This window comes from Coregonus clupeaformis, chromosome 39 (assembly GCF_020615455.1).
Source record: "Coregonus clupeaformis isolate EN_2021a chromosome 39, ASM2061545v1, whole genome shotgun sequence".
Lineage (NCBI taxonomy): Eukaryota > Metazoa > Chordata > Actinopteri > Salmoniformes > Salmonidae > Coregonus > Coregonus clupeaformis.
The window spans coordinates 2,469,984-2,489,076 of record NC_059230.1 but is presented as its reverse complement, the minus strand read 5'-3'; the positions used below and the strand labels follow the sequence as shown (position 1 = coordinate 2,489,076).

The following is a 19,093-nucleotide window of genomic DNA, read 5'->3' as shown; positions in this document are numbered from 1 at the left end:
TCACGAGTGTGGTTAATAAATCTTTTTGCTGGTTATATTAAATATAATTTATCAATCTACATTTTTATTAATTGTTTGACCACCGAAAATACTTGATTCAAACCCAGCTGCGATCTGATTGTGGATCCCATCAATATATATCCTTTCATCAAAGGATCCCCGGGGAGGAGGTCCTACTTTCTATGTGACAACTCAGCAATCTCTGACCACGTTTGATTGTTTGCGTATGTAGGTGAGTTCACAATCAGTTATCTCCACACATCCATCAGATGTCAGCACTGGGCCTGGTTTGGGCTCCTATAATCCTCTTGCTGCAACAAGAGGGGAGATTTAGTCATGGTCTCTTTAGGTGTGACATTCTCTGTGTGGGAGCAGGAGCTGAAGATGCCCTACCTGTATCCTATCCTTACTAGTCCTAGAAAACAATAATAAGAATCCCCTGTGACTTCAAACTGAGACAGCCAGGTCGGGATGACTTTGTTATCGGCGAACAGATAGTGCAAGTTACCATAAGACTCTTTCACCACATTCCCAGGTGGCTTGCATGGAGGAAACCTGACAGAGAGTTAAAGCCTGTCAAGGAGAACGGAGTAGTTGTTATCCCTGGTTTGGCGTCCTACAGGCAAAACAGTCCTCTTTAGACATAGTTTTTTCCGGTATACTGAATCCATTCACAACCACAGGTTAAGATCTCTATTACCCGTTTACCACCTGTACTACTTCCTCCAGGTCCATGGTTTGCACTATCTTTATCACAGCCCCGGTCTCACTACCTCCCTCAGAGAGGTTTACTCTAGAATTTCCCCTTTCCCCACGTCTAGCTGTCTCCTATGCCTTTTCAACTTGTGTTTGGTTAACTACCACTTCTGGCTGAAACAGGAGGGTCCGTGTGTGTTAGAATATGGCCCCCACAATCAGACAGCTACCTACCGTCGGGAGACCTGTGAATCCCACCCTTGCCCTGAGAACAGTGTCAGATGCAGAGGCCAACCCATTGCTTTACTTCTATCCGAACTCACACAGGGATGATCAGACAGGGTAAGGGAATCTTCGTTAAGGAGGCAACCCCGAACCATAGTGGTGATCGGATCTTTCTCTAACTCTGTGTTTGTTTCCAGGTGTGCTGGTTTTGTACAGTGTGACATGCACCCAGATGGATCTCTCAGCTATTCTGCTGGCAAGGCAGTAATTGGTAGGGCCCCTTCCCACTAGGCCTGATTCAGTCTCCTGGTTAGATAAGTGGGTCACCTTCTCCTTAGTTCACCTGTGGGGCACAAAACCTCTGACATACAGGTGTGGTTAATAAACTATCATACATGTTTGTTTTTTAAAGTATTTTGTCCTCTCCTTCGTATATATTTAATAAAGTCATTTTGTCCTCTCCTTCGTATATATTTAATATTTAATCCAACCATCCCCCTCTTTGACACATGATTTGGCCATGTGTCAATATTTACCACCTACCTAAACAATCACTTTAGTTAATATTGGTATTTCATTATCCAATTGCCATTCCTCCACTCTCTCTCTTCTGTTATTTATGGTTCAAATCAAATATATTATTACCAAATTATAATCTTCTTCACAATTTTCACAGTACTATAAATTACCCTCAACTTAGTAAAATAAACTATCTTAAAGTCTTCCTCTCATGCCTTTAGAATGTACTAGTGTGGATGATTAATTAACACCAGAATGTTAAAACAGAGTTCAGAAGCCATTGAAATCATTTAACTAACTGTTAATCCTATAGTATACTTAAACAATTACCATTATTCTAAATATTTCATAAATGTTATATCCCAAGTGTTCATTAAGTCCTCTCATGACATTCATTCTCATAAGAAATCATATACCCAAACTCAGCCAAAACCTAAAAATCCATAAAATTCACTGTGTGCACCTTTAAGACCTATAACCCCTTGACCTCTGAAAACCCCCAAAATTGAAACAAGGCTTTATAAACATCATACTAGGTGTGGTTGTTTTTTATTTTAAAACCCAATTTGAAAAACAACCACAAATAGCCAGGCCTTAATTTGGTAGCTCACTTTCATGACCTAAATACGGCCTAACTTCACTACTGCTCCCCTAGCCCGTAGCAACATTCCAACAAGATGAGCTAATCTCTTTCTCCTGGTTATCCCCAGTCTTAACCCATCAATAATTGTTTGTATCAATCTAATTCCTCATAACTAATCTATAAAACCACTCAAAATTCCCCGCGTATACAATTATTATTTAATTGATTACCCTAACTCCTACTACATGTTACCAAACATTTATATTTTCCGCTAAACCATTTCAGTTCATATTCAATTTATTTAACTGTTCTCTCTGATTATGCCCTAATTAATAAAAACAAATACTTGCTATCGTTGATTAGCATACATTTAATAATGTTCCTACCATCTGAACTGTACTGTCTCTCACCCTCCCCTTGCTCTTCGGGGAGAGCGCATGGTAACCTTATAACATATTTTCATAAACTTTTTCTAGAATACTTCTATTAAGCCATCTAATTCAACCTTTCACATCCACATAGTAATCTAGGTATATAGCCCCACGGCTAAGCTTTGTCTACTGTCCCCACCATGTGTTCGAACCAGGGACATCGCCAGTCTCCCCACACCATCTACGATTCTCACAAGTAAATACTTTCACGTCGCACATCCAGCCACGTCATCACTCCGTCTGCCAGCACCTTCCGTCTCAAACACCCTAGTAGCCTAAATAAAACACCTCTAACAGCGTTCTGCATTTTCTCTATCATCGGGTTTAAGAACTAACGTGACAACATTAACTATTCTCTATTGCTGTAGTAACGTCTTGTTTGGTTCAGTTTATTTATTACGAGTGTCCATAATACTATAATAATACATGGCTCGAATTCCCCTCATGCATACAGATTTCACCTTATGCCATTGAAATGCAATAAACTATAATAGTTCAATGGAGCCCCTCTATTGGCTCTCCCCTACACTATACTACTTCTACAACCACTTTAGTTATGGTCCGATTACAAATTAAACCTTATCACATGATCAAACAACGCCACAACCTTAAACTCATATGGGGCGGCAGGCAGCTAGTGATCAGTAGCGCGCGCCAAGAACCGAGAGGTCAGCGGTTTCCAATCTTCGAGCCGACCAGGCGCGAAAATCTGCCGATGTGCCTCGAGCAAGGCACTCGAACCCTCAATCGCCCTGCAAGTCGCTCTTGACAAGAGCGTCTGCCAAATCACCAAAAATGCAAATGTAAATATTCTCTACTTTTCTCACCCATCTCACCTCGTCAGAAACCCCAAGGTACCTCTCAATAATCACCCGTGGTGATTCCCAGCCAACCCAGTCTTTCCTCGTGCTCCAAAAGCCACCTTTCGCTCTCTCAGCCTCCTCCTGCAACTCTCTCTTTCTCTCTACTGCTCATTTCTCCTTTACACACCTATATATATCTGTTTTAAGCATGGATTCGAGTTTATCTGGGCTTCAGACGTCCTCAAAACCATACCTCTCCTCCACCTAATGTCTAGAACTCTGCCACAGTTAAACTTCTACCTCTTGCAACCTATAGGCAGGACTCCCCTAATAGGATTTATGCAAAGGTCTCAGTTCAAACTGGGTCCCTTTAGGAATCTAGTTGTGGGTCAAATCTTATCCACCAATGCGTCAATCCGTAGTTCACATTCTGGATACGTTTATCTTTATTCCTTATTCCTTATTCCTTATTCCTTAATTCTTAGTATAAAACACAGTACCAGATATCTCATGTATGCCTTAATTCATTAGGGATGGAAAATTATTTAACAAGTATTCATACTCACGCTCAGTACTACTGATCATAATTTCGTATTGGTCTATAATACAATATGCAAGATTTCGTTTTAACAGGCTCTGCATACCTTTTTAGAAGAAGCGCTCTGATCGGTTTCCTGAGCCAAGACGAATAGTTGATTTCTCCAGGATTTTCAGGTCACTCTTCCGTCTGTTTTGATCATGATTTGCCTTTCCTCTCGAACCAACTTTTAGATCGAATTAAAAACCATTCGGCAACCACTCCGCTCTATCCTGTATTTTTTGATCTAGATATTCATTAAACTTGAGTTTGAGACGAGTGGTTGCCATGGTTATACCGTTTTTAGACTATCTTGGTGCTCTTAGCCCGTCACTGGCGAATCCAGCAATGTATTCTTGGCGCTGACTGAGATTTATCTCTGATGTCCCACCCTTACTACCAAAAAATGTTCAATACTTTATTATTAGGAATTATTTTGCAAAAGGATATTGTTTTTTCAATTATTGAATTTATTATATATTTTCCCAAAGGTATCAGAACCGCCCTTTTGGAGACAATATATTAACAACTCAAGCGCTCCCAAAATAATTATCAATTTAATTTTAGAATTATTGTAGAAAAGTTATTATTGTTTTTCAGGTATCTGAGTTATTATATATTTTCCCAAAAGGTATCAGAAACATTTGGAAGAATATATTAGCAAACTGAGCGCTCCTAAAATAATTATCAATTTAATTTTAGGAATTATTTAGCCAAAAGTTATTATTGTTTTTTTCAGTTATTGAGTTATTATATCTTTTCCCAAAGGTACTCAGAATCGCTCTTTGGAAACAATATATTAACAAACTCATAGCGCCCCAAATAATTATCAATCTAATTTTTGGGAATTATGAAATACCAACACCACAAGAGGGAAAAAAGTTCAAGTCAGCTTTTAGCGCAGCTTACATACGCAGCAAAATAGGACTCGGTGGTCCTCTTAAAAGTTATCCACTAGTTGTCTCATGAAACGGCCAATCTTACACAACATTCAGGTTATCATTTCAACAATTACATTTTCATTACATATCAGCATCAACACACGAATTCAGTTTAAGTTCCTCACAGTACATATAGTTGAGTGCCACGTCAACCAATTGCCCGACTATCTGAACTTGTATTTTTATTTTTATTTTTTTTGATTCTCCTCAAGGAGACTCCCAGTCGTTTAAACCATTCAACGCAGGCGTCTAGTCGGGAGAACCTTTTCTGGACTTGGATTCTCACGGAGATTAACTCAACCCCGACTATCTGAATCTTTTTATCAAGTCACCTGCAGAATCCTTCTCTTGTGGATCAAATAAAAGGGGGTCCATCGGCTTGTGGACCAAAGCCTCTATAATAGGCTCCTCACTAGAAGGGCGCATTTCAACAAATAAATAAAACCACTGTAGCTAGACTTCTTCTCTTAGAGTCACATTTCAACAGTAAAAACCTAAGCTAACTCTACGAATTCAGTTTAAGTTCACTCACAGTACATATAGTTGAGTGCCAGCGTCAACCAATTGCCCGACTATCTGAACTTGTATTTTTTTTTTTTTTGATTCTCCTCGACTCCCAGTCGTTCAAACCATTCAACTGGCGTCTAGTCGGGAGAACCTTTTTCTGGACTTGGATTCTCTCGGAATTAACTCAACCCGACTATCCTCAAATCTTTTTATCAAAGTCACCCAGATCCTTCTCTTGTGGATCAAATAAAAGAGGTCCATCGCTTGTGGACCAAAACCTCTATAATAGCTCCTCACTAGAAAGCCGCATTTCAACAGAAAATAAAACCACTGTAACTAGACTTCTTCTCTTAGATCACATTTCAACAGTAAAAACCTAAGATTTCAGATATCAACAGTAAAAATAAAGGGGTCCGTCCTGGCGTGAACCACAACCTCTGTAACTAACTCCTCCCCTAAGAGTCACATTTCAACAGTAAAAACCTAAAGAATTCAGATATCTTTACATATGTGCCTTTTGAGTCATAATAGATATGTTATAAATTTTACAGTAATCCATACTCACGCCCAGTACTTACTGATCATAATTTAGTTTATCCTACAATGCAATATACAGATTTTGTTTTAACAGGTTCTGCTTACCTTGTATATGACGGCCGTCTAGATCAGTTTCCTGAGGCGAGCTGGATTCCCGGCTGCTCCTGGCGGATAGGTCACCCGTCCTTTCAGATCCGTCTCTTACTTGTCTCCTGTCTCTATCAACTTTTATGGACCGAATTCAGAGTTAGAAAACCATCCTCTGCTACCAAGTTTTGTTGATAAAACAAGTTTACTGGAGAACGGAGACCAAGTAGAGACTTTTGGACAAGGTGGATAATTGTATAATATAAGGCAGTTTATTCAGAGGTAAAGATATCTGAGAATAAGTGCACGGACCCGTTCATCAATCTCGTAGGGAGATATCTGAGAGAGAGCCCTAAACATTGTGTGCTGACATTTTATACAATAAAATAAAGTAGGTTGATTCTAGTAGTTCTGATCTTCTGATTGGTCCTGATGAGTTGGTCGAGGTCACCTCCATTGCATTGGCTCTGAGTCGGGTTCTCTGTCTTCAGATGTTCAGCCCTAAGAGAAGGGGGTTTGTGTGTGTGTGTGCTTAACAATGATGATGTGTGTGTGTGTGTGTGTGTAGTATGTGTGTGTGTGTGTGTGTGTGTATGTGTGTGTATGTTTAACAATGATGATGTGTGTGTGTGTGTGCGTGTGTATGTGTGTGTGTGTGTGTGTGTGTGTGTATGTGTGTATGTTTAACAATGATGATGTGTGTGTGTGTGTGTGTATATGTGTGTGTGTGTGGGGAGTGTGTGTGTGTATGTCCTCAGAGCAAGAAGTCGTGAGTTGGGAGAACTGAGAGACCTATGGCGTGGGTGTTGTCCATAGCCACCTGCTGATAAGGCCGACAAGATAGAAGTCTTTGTGCATTGTATTAAATACAAAGGCCCAACACAAGATGGGTCATGCACAAGATTTTAGTCAGACCAAGCTATAACATTATATATATTTACTACGACAGTAGTCAATATAACTATTTGTTCAGCACTTTTGAAATGTACAGCGACATAATTCAGAACATGGGCCGTTCTTACAGTATCCTCCCTGTACACCAAGTCAGAACCGTAGGATAAATAAAGGGGACGTATAAGCAGACAATGAAAGCTCTTACAATATTCGATGATTACATTTCTCTAAAACAGGTTATAGGCTACATGTGCACCACCAAGTCAGAACAGTAGGCGAAATTAAGAGGTGGAAATCGACCAAATTATTAGGGTGAGGCACATGGGCTACTAACAGCTTACTACACAACATACACTTAGTATTACTTTCTTAGCTACAGTATACATATCTCCCTGGCATTATACATCATTTATGCAGCAGCATACAGTACATTTTTGGACTCACGTTGTTGTGCTCACTTGAACTGGAAGGTGGCGCGGCGGTCCTTCTTGGGCAAATTTTGTCATCAAAGAAAGAGGCTGGATTTACAATTCCGAGTTGGATGACGGTTCAAAACGTATTTTCCCAGTCGGAGCTCGTTTATTCTCGACTTCCCAGTTTTCTTGAACTCACTGGAAGTCAAGTTTTCGCAGTTCCGAGTTAACAGTTGTTTTGAGCGCGGCACAAATCATGCTTCATTGACAGCATGGCCAATGTTGAATGTTCATCATTTTAAACTTGGAAAAGGGACAACACAGACACTCTACTGAATAGCAGGCTAGTGATTGCTTTGCAATGCTTGCAGTTAGCCACCGTTACCGATTCCTTCCAAACCACTCATTGTTGAATTTGCGATTTCCAATTAGTTTATGTCCAATGGCCGATGAGCACCGATACGTTTTATCTATCATTTATCTTCATTATTTATCTTCATATGACACGGATTAAAAAGGATTTGCCAGTAGATTGTCGACTTGATTCATGATGATGACTGCTTGCTTGCTAGCTAAGATTTTGAAAGTAAGATGTTGACATGATCAGTCCAATCAAAGCTACTGTAAATATAATGTGATTTGACTTCATTTTATCTGTGGCCAATGACCTTGAGCCTTCTTGGAAGGGCCTTTAATGACGTCTCGCCGGTGGGGAAAACATGCAAAAAAAAGACCCACTAGAGCTAAAGAACGCTGTAATGTTCACCACCACCTATAATTTGAATTTGCGCAAAGTGGGAGATGCTGTCAAAAAACACTGGCATGTTTTATCATCGGACCCAGCTTTGCCAGCTGAATTTAAGAAGCAACCAGTTATTGTATATTGGAGAGGTCGCAATTTACACGACAAATTGGTCCATGCCAACAGCCAGCCACAAAAGAAAATGAGCCAGGCTCTTTTCCGCCCTCTTCCGAATGGTAGCTATAAATGCAGAGGTTGCGCACAGTGCAACAGTATGATGAAGTGTGAATATTTCTGCCAGTGTCACCCGCATACAGGAAAACGGTTCCAAATAAATGACATTAATACGTGCTCCACCCCCCATGTTATCTACATGATTAAATGTCCATGTGGGCTGTGTTATGTTAGGTAAAACCTCTCATTCTCTCAAACAGAGAATGAATTAACACAAAAATTCAATCAGGAGAAACGACAGGGATTATCCAGAAGCAGTACATTTTAATGACCAAAAACATGACATTACTACCTTTAGATTTTGTGGCATAGAGAAAGTTAAGATATCAGACAGTGGAGGGGATATAATTAATACTCTGAGCAAAATATAATGTTTTTGGATTTTCACCCTCCAGACATTATTCCCAAAAGGTCTTAATGATGAAATGCCCATGCATGTTATGTTGTAAATGTGAACATGAGTTAATGCCGCCACTTCAGATTACTCTGACGTTTTTTCTTGCACTTGTACCCAATGATTTATGAAAGCTTACTTGATAGGTTGATGTCCTCATTGTGGTTTTACAGATGTGTTTAATACATTTTATGTACACACTTTATTAGAATACTTATGAAATGCACATTGTTATATTTGGTAACACTTGCTTATTTTCTCCTCGACTCCAACCCCATTCGATGCATTGAACAGATGTGGGTGGAGCAATGTCTACATAAGGGTGCAAATTATAAACACTCACAAAAGCTCTGATGAAGGCCTTGAGGCTGATAGGTAAAGCTTAATAAAGAGCAGTGATACTATCAAGAGCAATAATACTATCAAGAGCAGTGATACTATAGAGAGCAGTGATACTATAGAGAGCAGTGATACTATCAAGAGCAGTGATACTATCAAGAGCAGTGATACTATCAAGAGCAGTGATACTATCAAGAGCAGTGATACTATAAAGAGCAGTGATACTATAAAGAGCAGTGATACTATCAAGAGCAGTGATACTATCAAGAGCAGTGATACTATAAAGAGCAGTGATACTATAAAGAGCAGTGATACTATAAAGAGCAGTGTGCAGGTTTCTTATTTTTTCTCATCTTGTTCAACTGTTACCATGCACCTGCAACAAAGATAGCTCAGATGTGCGAGTGCCTTTTGAATTTTTTTATGAACAACAGTTAAAATAATTTGTCAATATATATATATATATTCACAGATCAGTAGTGGATTTTGTCTCCTAATAGTCTTTTAAATAGTATAATGTGCTGGTTTTATTTTATTTGACCATTTAAAAAAAACATGTTACACCCAGCAACAGCTACATTTACCAACATCTGTTGGGGATATAAACCAGAGGAGGCTGGTGGGATGAGCTATAGGAGGACAGGCTCATTGTAATGGCTGGAATGGAATTAATGGAACAGAGTCAAGCATGTGGTTTCCATATGTTTTATCCCATTCCAGCCATTACAATGAGCCCCTCCTCCTATAGCTCCTCCCACTAGCCTCCACTGATGTAAACACAATAAAGTCAATAGACTTGTTTTCCATTGTGGTCCTCCGTCCATTGTGGATGGTGTTGTTGTTTCTTTTTCACACATGATAAGCAAGTATTCAAACAACAGTTTAATTCTGTCTTTCCTGTAGGTTGCAGCAGTTGATATTTGGGGTTTTGATAACACCACCCCTCTGTGTTTCCCTCGCAGGTCGAAGCAGTGCTGGATCTACAGTACCTGTCCTCTCTCCTCACCTTCGACCCCGATACCATCGACCTCCTAGCACAGGAGGAGGCACAGGTATTACACCGTGCTCTCACTCTCTCTCTCAGTAAAAGTCAAACAAAGAAATGCTTTGATGTAGCCGACTTCATTGGTGTGTCGGTTTTCGCTCACTCTCTGTCTTCTCCTGTCCCTCTCTCCCTCTATCCTCACAGGCGGATCAGGAGATGCCAGACGTACCTGCCAGTGTTACTAGCACTGACCCAGAGGACTACACTACCCACACTGCATCTGAAGGCTGTACTACACAACAACTGGCCCCATCACTCACAGAACACAGAGAAGCTCTGAGCCTACCTATGACATCATATGAATTACAGTTCGAGAGGCACTGCATGTCTATGTCCAGTATTCATCGTAAGAGCCATTCAACTCCAAACTATGATAACCACAATGCACCTGGCCATGGGCCTCCATTGTTCATACAGACCCAGGACGGTTGTACTGTTAGTGACCTCATCCCTCCTATTCCTACCCCTTCACCGTCAGAAACTTTCCAACTGGCAACCTCACAGGACGGCTTGTTTCAGCTTCAAGGACCCTACCCTCCTCCTCAACCTGGGAACAACTCCCACAATGCACCATTCCCAATGCCCCCTCCACACCTCCGAGCGTTCCCTCTCCCACCTCTACCTGTTTGTCACAAAAACTACAACTACCACAACGCACCACCACCGCAAGGGTTTTTCGTCCTACCGGAAAACTATTCCCCACACCCTATCCCTATGCCAGGCCAGGATGCATTTCAGATGTGTCCTCCACAACGTCCCAGGCACTTTGTGTTCAGTGAGGACAGCCCTGAGGGTGGAACCTTCGTGTTTATTCCAATGGGAGATTACATCCCCCACAATGCACCACTTCCGATGATGATGAACTCCCCCTCCCCATTTCCTTTCTCGGAAAGGAACCAGACTTTCCAACAGACACAGTACCATTATCCAAACAATACTATTGCTGTGAGTGATGTCTACTATCCCCCAGGAGCTTTGCCTTGTGAAAATCAAAACAATCAGAATCTTTATATAACGACTGGGTCTAACACAGCCTATGAAGCTACATTGTCACATGGTCATAGCTCGTCAATAGAACTACCCGCCGCCATCTTGCCTGTTATGGGCAGCAGTGGTCAATATATAACAGGCCATTCAGCCTCAAACTTCGTGATTCAGGAATCAAAAGACCCACTCTCAATCACTTCAATCCTTGACCTCCAGGGCGGTCCTCTGCCAGGGGATCTTCTAGCCTCCGAGCCTGCCTCAACCTCAACCACGTCTGGGGAACTCAACAACCTGCACCGGCCTAAGTCCGATCAACAGAACTACAACCAGTCAGGTCAACAAAACTACATCTCCCAGACAGAGGCACACTTGTCAAACTCTTCTGTCCCCTTAAATATTAGTAAAGATGGGATAACCTTCATGATCCTGCCTCTGGAAAGAGAGGAAGATGGAGTGATGGAGGGAATGAGTGAAGAAGAAGAGGACTCGGACAACTTCACCGCGGGGCAAGTGGGAGACGTCCCGAAACAGGAGAATCTGGAGGAAGAGAAAAAAGAAGAGGAGGGAGGGAGAGAAGAAGAAGAGGAGGGAGGAAGAGAAGAAGAAGAGGAGGGAGGAAGAGAAGAAGAAGAGGAGGGAGGAAGAGAAGAAGAAGGGGGAGGAAGAGAAGAAGAAGAGGAGGGAGGAAGAGAAGAAGAAAAGGAGGGAGGAAGAGAAGAAGAAGAAGAGGGAGGAAGAGAAGAAGAAGAGGAGGGAGGAAGAGAAGAAGAAGAGGAGGGAGGAAGAGAAGAAGAAGAAGAGGGAGGAAGAGAAGAAGAAGAAGAGGGAGGAAGAGAAGAAGAAGAAGGAGTAGTATTATCACCCATCCAGACATATCCATTCCCCTCCCCTCCTTCCGTCTCCAATCTAGGCCCGCCCACTCCGATTGGATCCCCCGCCCATTTCCCTCTGGCGGCCTATCATGGTGGCAGGAGGATGTTGACGGACAACCCGCCGTCCTGCCCCCCTAACCTGAGACTCGTAGCCATGGCTGCCCTCGTCCACTCTGTCTCTTCAACGCCCCCGGAGGGCCAAGGAGAAGACAACGAGGACGAGGGTCAGCTGAACTGGAAGCCCCAGGACCCTTGCCCCTTTCAGCTGTCCCACCCTCCCCGGGACAGGGACAGGGTCACCCCCCCTTCAGGCCATTGGGATGGGGATACCCCCTGTGCCGTACCTGTCCAGTCCTTCATCATGGCTGTCTCCTGCTCCACCCCCAGAGGTGACCCCTTCCTGGATGCTCACCTGACAGGCTGGGTTAGGGACACCCCGAACCCAGCAGGTGAGAGAGATCCACAGCCTCCACCTCTATGGGCCCCTGCCTCTCTCTCAGGCCCCACAGAGGAGCCTCAAATTGGGGAAGGGAGTCTGGAGCACAGGCCTCAGCTGGAGGAAGGTCCTAGAGAGGATCGGACTGGGAGAGGAATGGAGGTGGAGGAAGCTGACAAGGGAGGTAAGGAGGAATGGAGGGTGATAGACTCTTCGTCATCCGACGGGCCCAACACTGAAACATCTGATAGTTTCAATGCGAAAATGTTAGACTGTGTGAATAGTTCAGCTTCAGATGGCAACAATGCTGAAGCTTCAGACATGCGTAACAGTTCTCAAGCTTCAGGTCTGGACAGTGCCAATGTTAAAGCATTAAATATAATTGATCTAAAGGTGACAAATGTGACTGAAACAAATCCTCCAGACAATGCCAACACTCAGGCAACTGACAGTGCATTTGTTCAAGCAACAGACACAACCATCACTGAAGCACCTCGCGTCACTAACTCTGAAAGTTCAGACAGTGTCAACGAAAAGCTAACAGACGTGATCATTGCCACCGAAGCCTCTAGTATCACTGAGTCATGTGATTCAGATGGTGTCAAAAAACCGTTGCCAGACTCTCCTGTTATTGACTGTGTGAAAGAGTTTGCTGACCTCAGTACAGTTCCTATTATCACTCAGGTGGACTCAGACACAGAGAGTTCACCGCCATCCATAAGCAGCACAGATCCTGGATCAGCCCTACTGTCAGATTGTGTCAGTGAGACAGTGGAGGAAGCCTATCCTAGAATGGAGGAAACATGGAACCAGCCTATAGAAGGGGTGAACTTGGATGAGTCTATGTCCGATAGTCAGGCTCCCATACCTGGGCTGCTCCACCCTCACTCTGCCTGGGATGAGTCCACTCCACTCCCCCTGTGTTTGGATGCTACAGGGGTAAAAAATGACCATCTCCAGTCATACATGCCCAGGGACAGCACAAGGGAGACGGCCAACATCTCTGCCGCACACACCCTCCTCACCCTGGGGCAGGTTGAGGTGGAGCACTCCCTCACCCCAACGCCTCGTGGAAGTGCAGAGACAGAGGGAGAGACAGTTTTGGGTGGCTACAAGGGACAGATGGAGAGAGAAAACGGGGTGGAGACAGGAGAGGAGGCTGAGATGGAGAGAAAAGAGGTAAAGCAGAAAAAGAGAGAGACTGAGTCAGAGGTTGAGACCACCCGAACTGGTCAACGGACAGATGCAGATGGAGAGAATACGGAGAGGAGAGAAAGAGAAGAAGAAGGGAGAATGGAGGAGGAGAGGAACGAGATGGTTGGAAGACTTGAAGAGACGTCAAAGGCGAATCCAAGCAGAAGCAGCAAGAGGTCAACTAGACATCAGAAACATTATGATAGTAGACGCAGGGAAGACACCGTGAAAACAGAAGAGGGGAAGAAAGAAATAGAAAATGAAAAGGAGGTAGTAAAGAAAACGGAGAAAAGAGAAACGAGTGAATTAGCAGTTAGAGGAGAAGAAGAGGAGGAAGTGAGAGCAACCGAAAACAAGATGGAAGAGAAAACAGAGAAAAATAAACAGAGACAGTCAAGGAAAGGACAAGAGAGACGAGCAGTGAATAGAGAACAGTCTGAAGAGAAAGAACTGAGAATGAGTGACAAAGAGGTGTTCAAGGCTACTACTGCTCCCAATATTAACACTGATAAAGTGAAGGTGACACTGAAGGAGCCTCAAGGACAGAAAATGGAGGCAGACAGAGAGACGTCGAAACAACGGGACGAAGCAAAGGATAAGACAGAAAAGCCAAGTACCATGACAGGTCCTATGAGAAGAGCAAGGAGGAAGAGCAAAGCTGCAGCGAAGGGGAAAGAGGAGTCATCGAAAACAGAAAACGTGGCAGAGAAAGAGGATGAGGCAAAAACGACAGAAAAGCCCAGTTTTATCCCAAGTCCTATGATAACCACAAAAAGGAAGAGCAAAGCAACAGAGAAGGAGAAAGAGAAGCCGAAACCAGAAAACACAACAAATAAAGTGACATCAGTAGAGACATATAAAGAAGAGGACGAAGGAAAAGAGGAAAGATCTGAAAGGCCCAGTCCTTTGATAACTCCTGTGACAAGAAAGAAAAGCAAAGATGCAGAAGGGAAAAAAGAAGGGAAGTCAAACACAAAGAAAGAAACTGGTGGAGAGACGGAGAAACAAGGGGATGAGGAGAGCACTGAAAAGCCCTGTCCCATGACTAGTACTGCGACAAGACGTATGATAAAAACCAGAGGAAACAGGAAAGCTGAAGAGAGTAAGAAAGAACAGATTCCACACACAGCTAAAAAAGAGGCCAAGGCTACCACCCCTAATATCTACACTGATAAAGAGAGGGAAGAGGGGGAGGACGTACCAACCTCAGGGAGGGTGGCGTTGAAAGAGCCCAGTCCTATGACAAGAACAAAATGGGAAAAGAATGACGTAGAGAGGAAAAAGGAGAAGGAACCGAGAACAGCAAATATGGAGATAGATGGAGAGCTGGAGAACAAAGAGAGTGAGAAGATTGAAAAGCCTGGTCTTAGAACAAGTCCTGTGACTAGAGCAAGAAGGAAGGATGTAGAGGGAAAGAAAGAGGAGAAACCAAAACCAGCAGAGAAAGAGACAGGAAAACAAGGGAACGGGACAAAGGAGGAGAGGACTGAAAAGTCCTTTCCTATTACAAGTCACATGACAAGATCAAGGCATGCTAAAGCCGCAATGGGCAAGAAGGAGCAGGAGGAGGAAACGGCAAACACTGCAGAGGAGGAGACGGGGAAACACGGGGACGAGGTAGAAGAGCACCTGACAGAAAAGCTGAAAATAAAAACTATTGAGGGGGGCGGGACTATCGAAAATGATACGTTCGTAACCAACAGGGGTCCAAACGGTAAAGGGATGAAAAGGAAGGCGGGAGAGAGTGGGGATATGGGAGAGAAGGGGGAAAGACGACAAGTAGTGGTTCAATCACAGCCTCCACCTCTATGGGCCCCTGCCTCTCTCTCAGGCCCCACAGAGGAGCCTCAAATTGGGGAAGGGAGTCTGGAGCACAGGCCTCAGCTGGAGGAAGGTCCTAGAGAGGATGGGACTGGGAGAGGAATGGAGGTGGAGGCAGCTGACAAGGGAGGTAAGGAGGAATGGAGGGTGATAGACTCTTCGTCATCCGACGGGCCCAACACTGAAACATCTGATAGTTTCAATGCGAAAATGTTAGACTGTGTGAATAGTTCCGCTTCAGATGGCAACAATGCTGAAGCTTCAGACATGCGTAACAGTTCTCAAGCTTCAGGTCTGGACAGTGCCAATGTTAAAGCATTAAATATAATTGATCTAAAGGTGACAAATGTGACTGAAACAAATCCTCCAGACAATGCCAACACTCAGGCAACTGACAGTGCATTTGTTCAAGCAACAGACACAACCATCACTGAAGCACCTCGCGTCACTAACTCTGAAAGTTCAGACAGTGTCAACGAAAAGCTAACAGACGTGATCACTGCCACCGAAGCCTCTGGTATCACTGAGTCATGTGATTCAGATGGTGTCAAAAAACCGTTGCCAGACTCTCCTGCTATTGACTGTGTGAAAGAGTTTGCTGACCTCAGTACAGTTCCTATTATCACTCAGGTGTACTCAGACACAGAGAGTTCACCGCCATCCATAAGCAGCACAGATCCTGGATCAGCCCTTACTGTCAGATTGTGTCAGTGAGACAGTGGAGGAAGCCTATCCTAGAATGGAGGAAACATGGAACCAGCCTATAGATGTGGTGAACTTGGATGAGTCTATGTCCGATAGTCAGGCTCCCATACCTGGGCTGCTCCACCCTCACTCTGCCTGGGATGAGTCCACTCCACTCCCCCTGTGTTTGGATGATACAGGGGTAAAAAATGACCAGCTCCAGTCATACATGCCCAGGGACAGCACAAGGGAGACGGCCAACATCTCTGCCGCACACACCCTCCTCACCCTGGGGCAGGTTGAGGTGGAGCACTCCCTCACCCCAACGCCTCGTGGAAGTGCAGAGACAGAGGGAGAGACAGTTTTGGGTGGCTACAAGGGACAGATGGAGAGTAATGTAGAGAGAGAAAACGGGGTGGAGACAGGAGAGGAGGCTGAGATGGAGAGAAAAGAGGTAAAGCAGAAAAAGAGAGAGACTGAGTCAGAGGTTGAGACCACCCAAACTGGTCAACGGACAGATGCAGATGGAGAGAATACGGAGAGGAGAGAAAGAGAAGAAGAAGGGAGAATGGAGGAGGAGAGGAACGAGATGGTTGGAAGACTTGAAGAGACGTCAAATGCGAATCCAAGCAGAAGCAGCAAGAGGTCAACTAGACATCAGAAACATAGCGATAGTAGACGCAGGGAAGACACCGTGAAAACAGAAGAGGGGAAGAAAGAAATAGAACATGAAAAGGAGGTAGTAAAGAAAACGGAGAAAAGAGAAACGAGTGAAGTAGCAGTTAGAGGAGAAGAAGAGGAGGAAGTGAGAGCAACCGAAAACAAGATGGAAGAGAAAACAGAGAAAAAGAAACAGAGACAGTCAAGGAAAGGACAAGAGAGACGAGCAGTGAATAGAGAACAGTCTGAAGAGAAAGAACTGAGAATGAGTGACAAAGAGGTGTTCAAGGCTACTACTGCTCCCAATATTAACACTGATAAAGTGAAGGTGACACTGAAGGAGCCTCAAGGACAGAAAACAGAGGCAGACAGAGAGACGTCGAAACAACGGGACGAAGCAAAGGATAAGACAGAAAAGCCAAGTACCATGACAGGTCCTATGAGAAGAGCAAGGAGGAAGAGCAAAGCTGCAGCGAAGGGGAAAGAGGAGTCATCGAAAACGGAAAACGTGGCAGAGAAAGAGGATGAGGCAAAAAGGACAGAAAAGCCCAGTTTTATCCCAAGTCCTATGATAACCACAAAAAGGAAGAGCAAAGCAACAGAGAAGGAGAAAGAGAAGCCGAAACCAGAAAACACAACAAATAAAGTGACATCAGTAGAGACATATAAAGAAGAGGACGAAGGAAAAGAGGAAAGATCTGAAAGGCCCAGTCCTTTGATAACTCCTGTGACAAGAAAGAAAAGCAAAGATGCAGAAGGGAAAAAAGAAGGGAAGTCAAACACAAAGAAAGAAACTGGTGGAGAGACGGAGAAACAAGGGGATGAGGAGAGCACTGAAAAGCCCTGTCCCATGACTAGTACTGCGACAAGACGTATGATAAAAACCAGAGGAAACAAGAAAGCTGAAGAGAGTAAGAAAGAACAGATTCCACACACAGCTAAAAAAGAGGCCAAGGCTACCACCCCTAATATCTACACTGATAAAGAGAGGGAAGAGGGGGAGGACGTACCAACCTCAGGGAGGGTGGCGTTGAAAGAGACCAGTCCTATGACAAGAACAAAATGGGAAAAGAATGACGTAGAGAGGAAAAAGGAGAAGGAACCGAGAACAGCAAATATGGAGATAGATGGAGAGCTGGAGAACAAAGAGAGTGAGAAGATTGAAAAGCCTGGTCTTAGAACAAGTCCTGTGACTAGAGCAAGAAGGAAGGATGTAGAGGGAAAGAAAGAGGAGAAACCAAAACCAGCAGAGAAAGAGACAGGAAAACAAGGGAACGGGACAAAGGAGGAGAGGACTGAAAAGTCCTTTCCTATTACAAGTCACATGACAAGATCAAGGCATGCTAAAGCCGCAATGGGCAAGAAGGAGCAGGAGGAGGAAACGGCAAACACTGCAGAGGAGGAGACGGGGAAACACGGGGACGAGGTAGAAGAGCACCTGACAGAAAAGCTGAAAATAAAAACTATTGAGGGGGGCGGGACTATCGAAAATGATACGTTCGTAACCAACAGGGGTCCAAACGGTAAAGGGATGAAAAGGAAGGCGGGAGAGAGTGGGGATATGGGAGAGAAGGGGAAAGACGACAAGTAGTGGTTCAATCACAGCCTCCACCTCTATGGGCCCCTGCCTCTCTCTCAGGCCCCACAGAGGAGCCTCAAATTGGGGAAGGGAGTCTGGAGCACAGGCCTCAGCTGGAGGAAGGTCCTAGAGAGGATGGGACTGGGAGAGGAATGGAGGTGGAGGCAGCTGACAAGGGAGGTAAGGAGGAATGGAGGGTGATAGACTCTTCGTCTTCCGACGGGCCCAACACTGAAACATCTGATAGTTTCAATGCGAAAATGTTAGACTGTGTGAATAGTTCCGCTTCAGATGGCAACAATGCTGAAGCTTCAGACATGCGTAACAGTTCTCAAGCTTCAGGTCTGGACAGTGCCAATGTTAAAGCATTAAATATAATTGATCTAAAGGTGACAAATGTGACTGAAACAAATCCTCCAGACAATGCCAACACTCAGGCAACTGACAGTGCATTTGTTCAAGCAACAGACACAACCATCACTGAAGCACCTCGCGTCACTAACTCTGAAAGTTCAGACAGTGTCAACGAAAAGTTAACAGACGTGATCACTGCCACCGAAGCCTCTAGTATCACTGAGTCATGTGATTCAGATGGTGTCAACAAACCGTTGCCAGACTCTCCTGCTATTGACTGTGTGAAAGAGTTTGCTGACCTCAGTACAGTTCCTATTATCACTCAGGTGGACTCAGACACAGAGAGTTCACCGCCATCCATAAGCAGCACAGATCCTGGATCAGCCCTACTGTCAGATTGTGTCAGTGAGACAGTGGAGGAAGCCTATCCTAGAATGGAGGAAACATGGAACCAGCCTATAGAAGGGGTGAACTTGGATGAGTCTATGTCCGATAGTCAGGCTCCCATACCTGGGCTGCTCCACCCTCACTCTGCCTGG

At 44.1% G+C, this 19,093-nt stretch overlaps 1 protein-coding gene across 1 annotated transcript in view; it reads left to right on the top strand.

The window, feature by feature from the left end:
• Positions 1-13,029, top strand: part of LOC123482849 — a 31,282-nt gene extending 18,253 nt beyond the window's left edge. The window contains exons 7-11 of the mRNA XM_045211784.1: positions 9,885-9,974; positions 10,112-11,522; positions 11,865-12,275; positions 12,327-12,446; positions 12,947-13,029. Of these exons, the coding sequence (XP_045067719.1) occupies positions 9,885-9,974; positions 10,112-11,522; positions 11,865-12,275; positions 12,327-12,446; positions 12,947-13,029 (2,115 nt within the window). The remainder of the gene's footprint in view (positions 1-9,884; positions 9,975-10,111; positions 11,523-11,864; positions 12,276-12,326; positions 12,447-12,946) is intronic.
• The last annotated feature ends 6,064 nt before the right edge of the window (positions 13,030-19,093 follow it).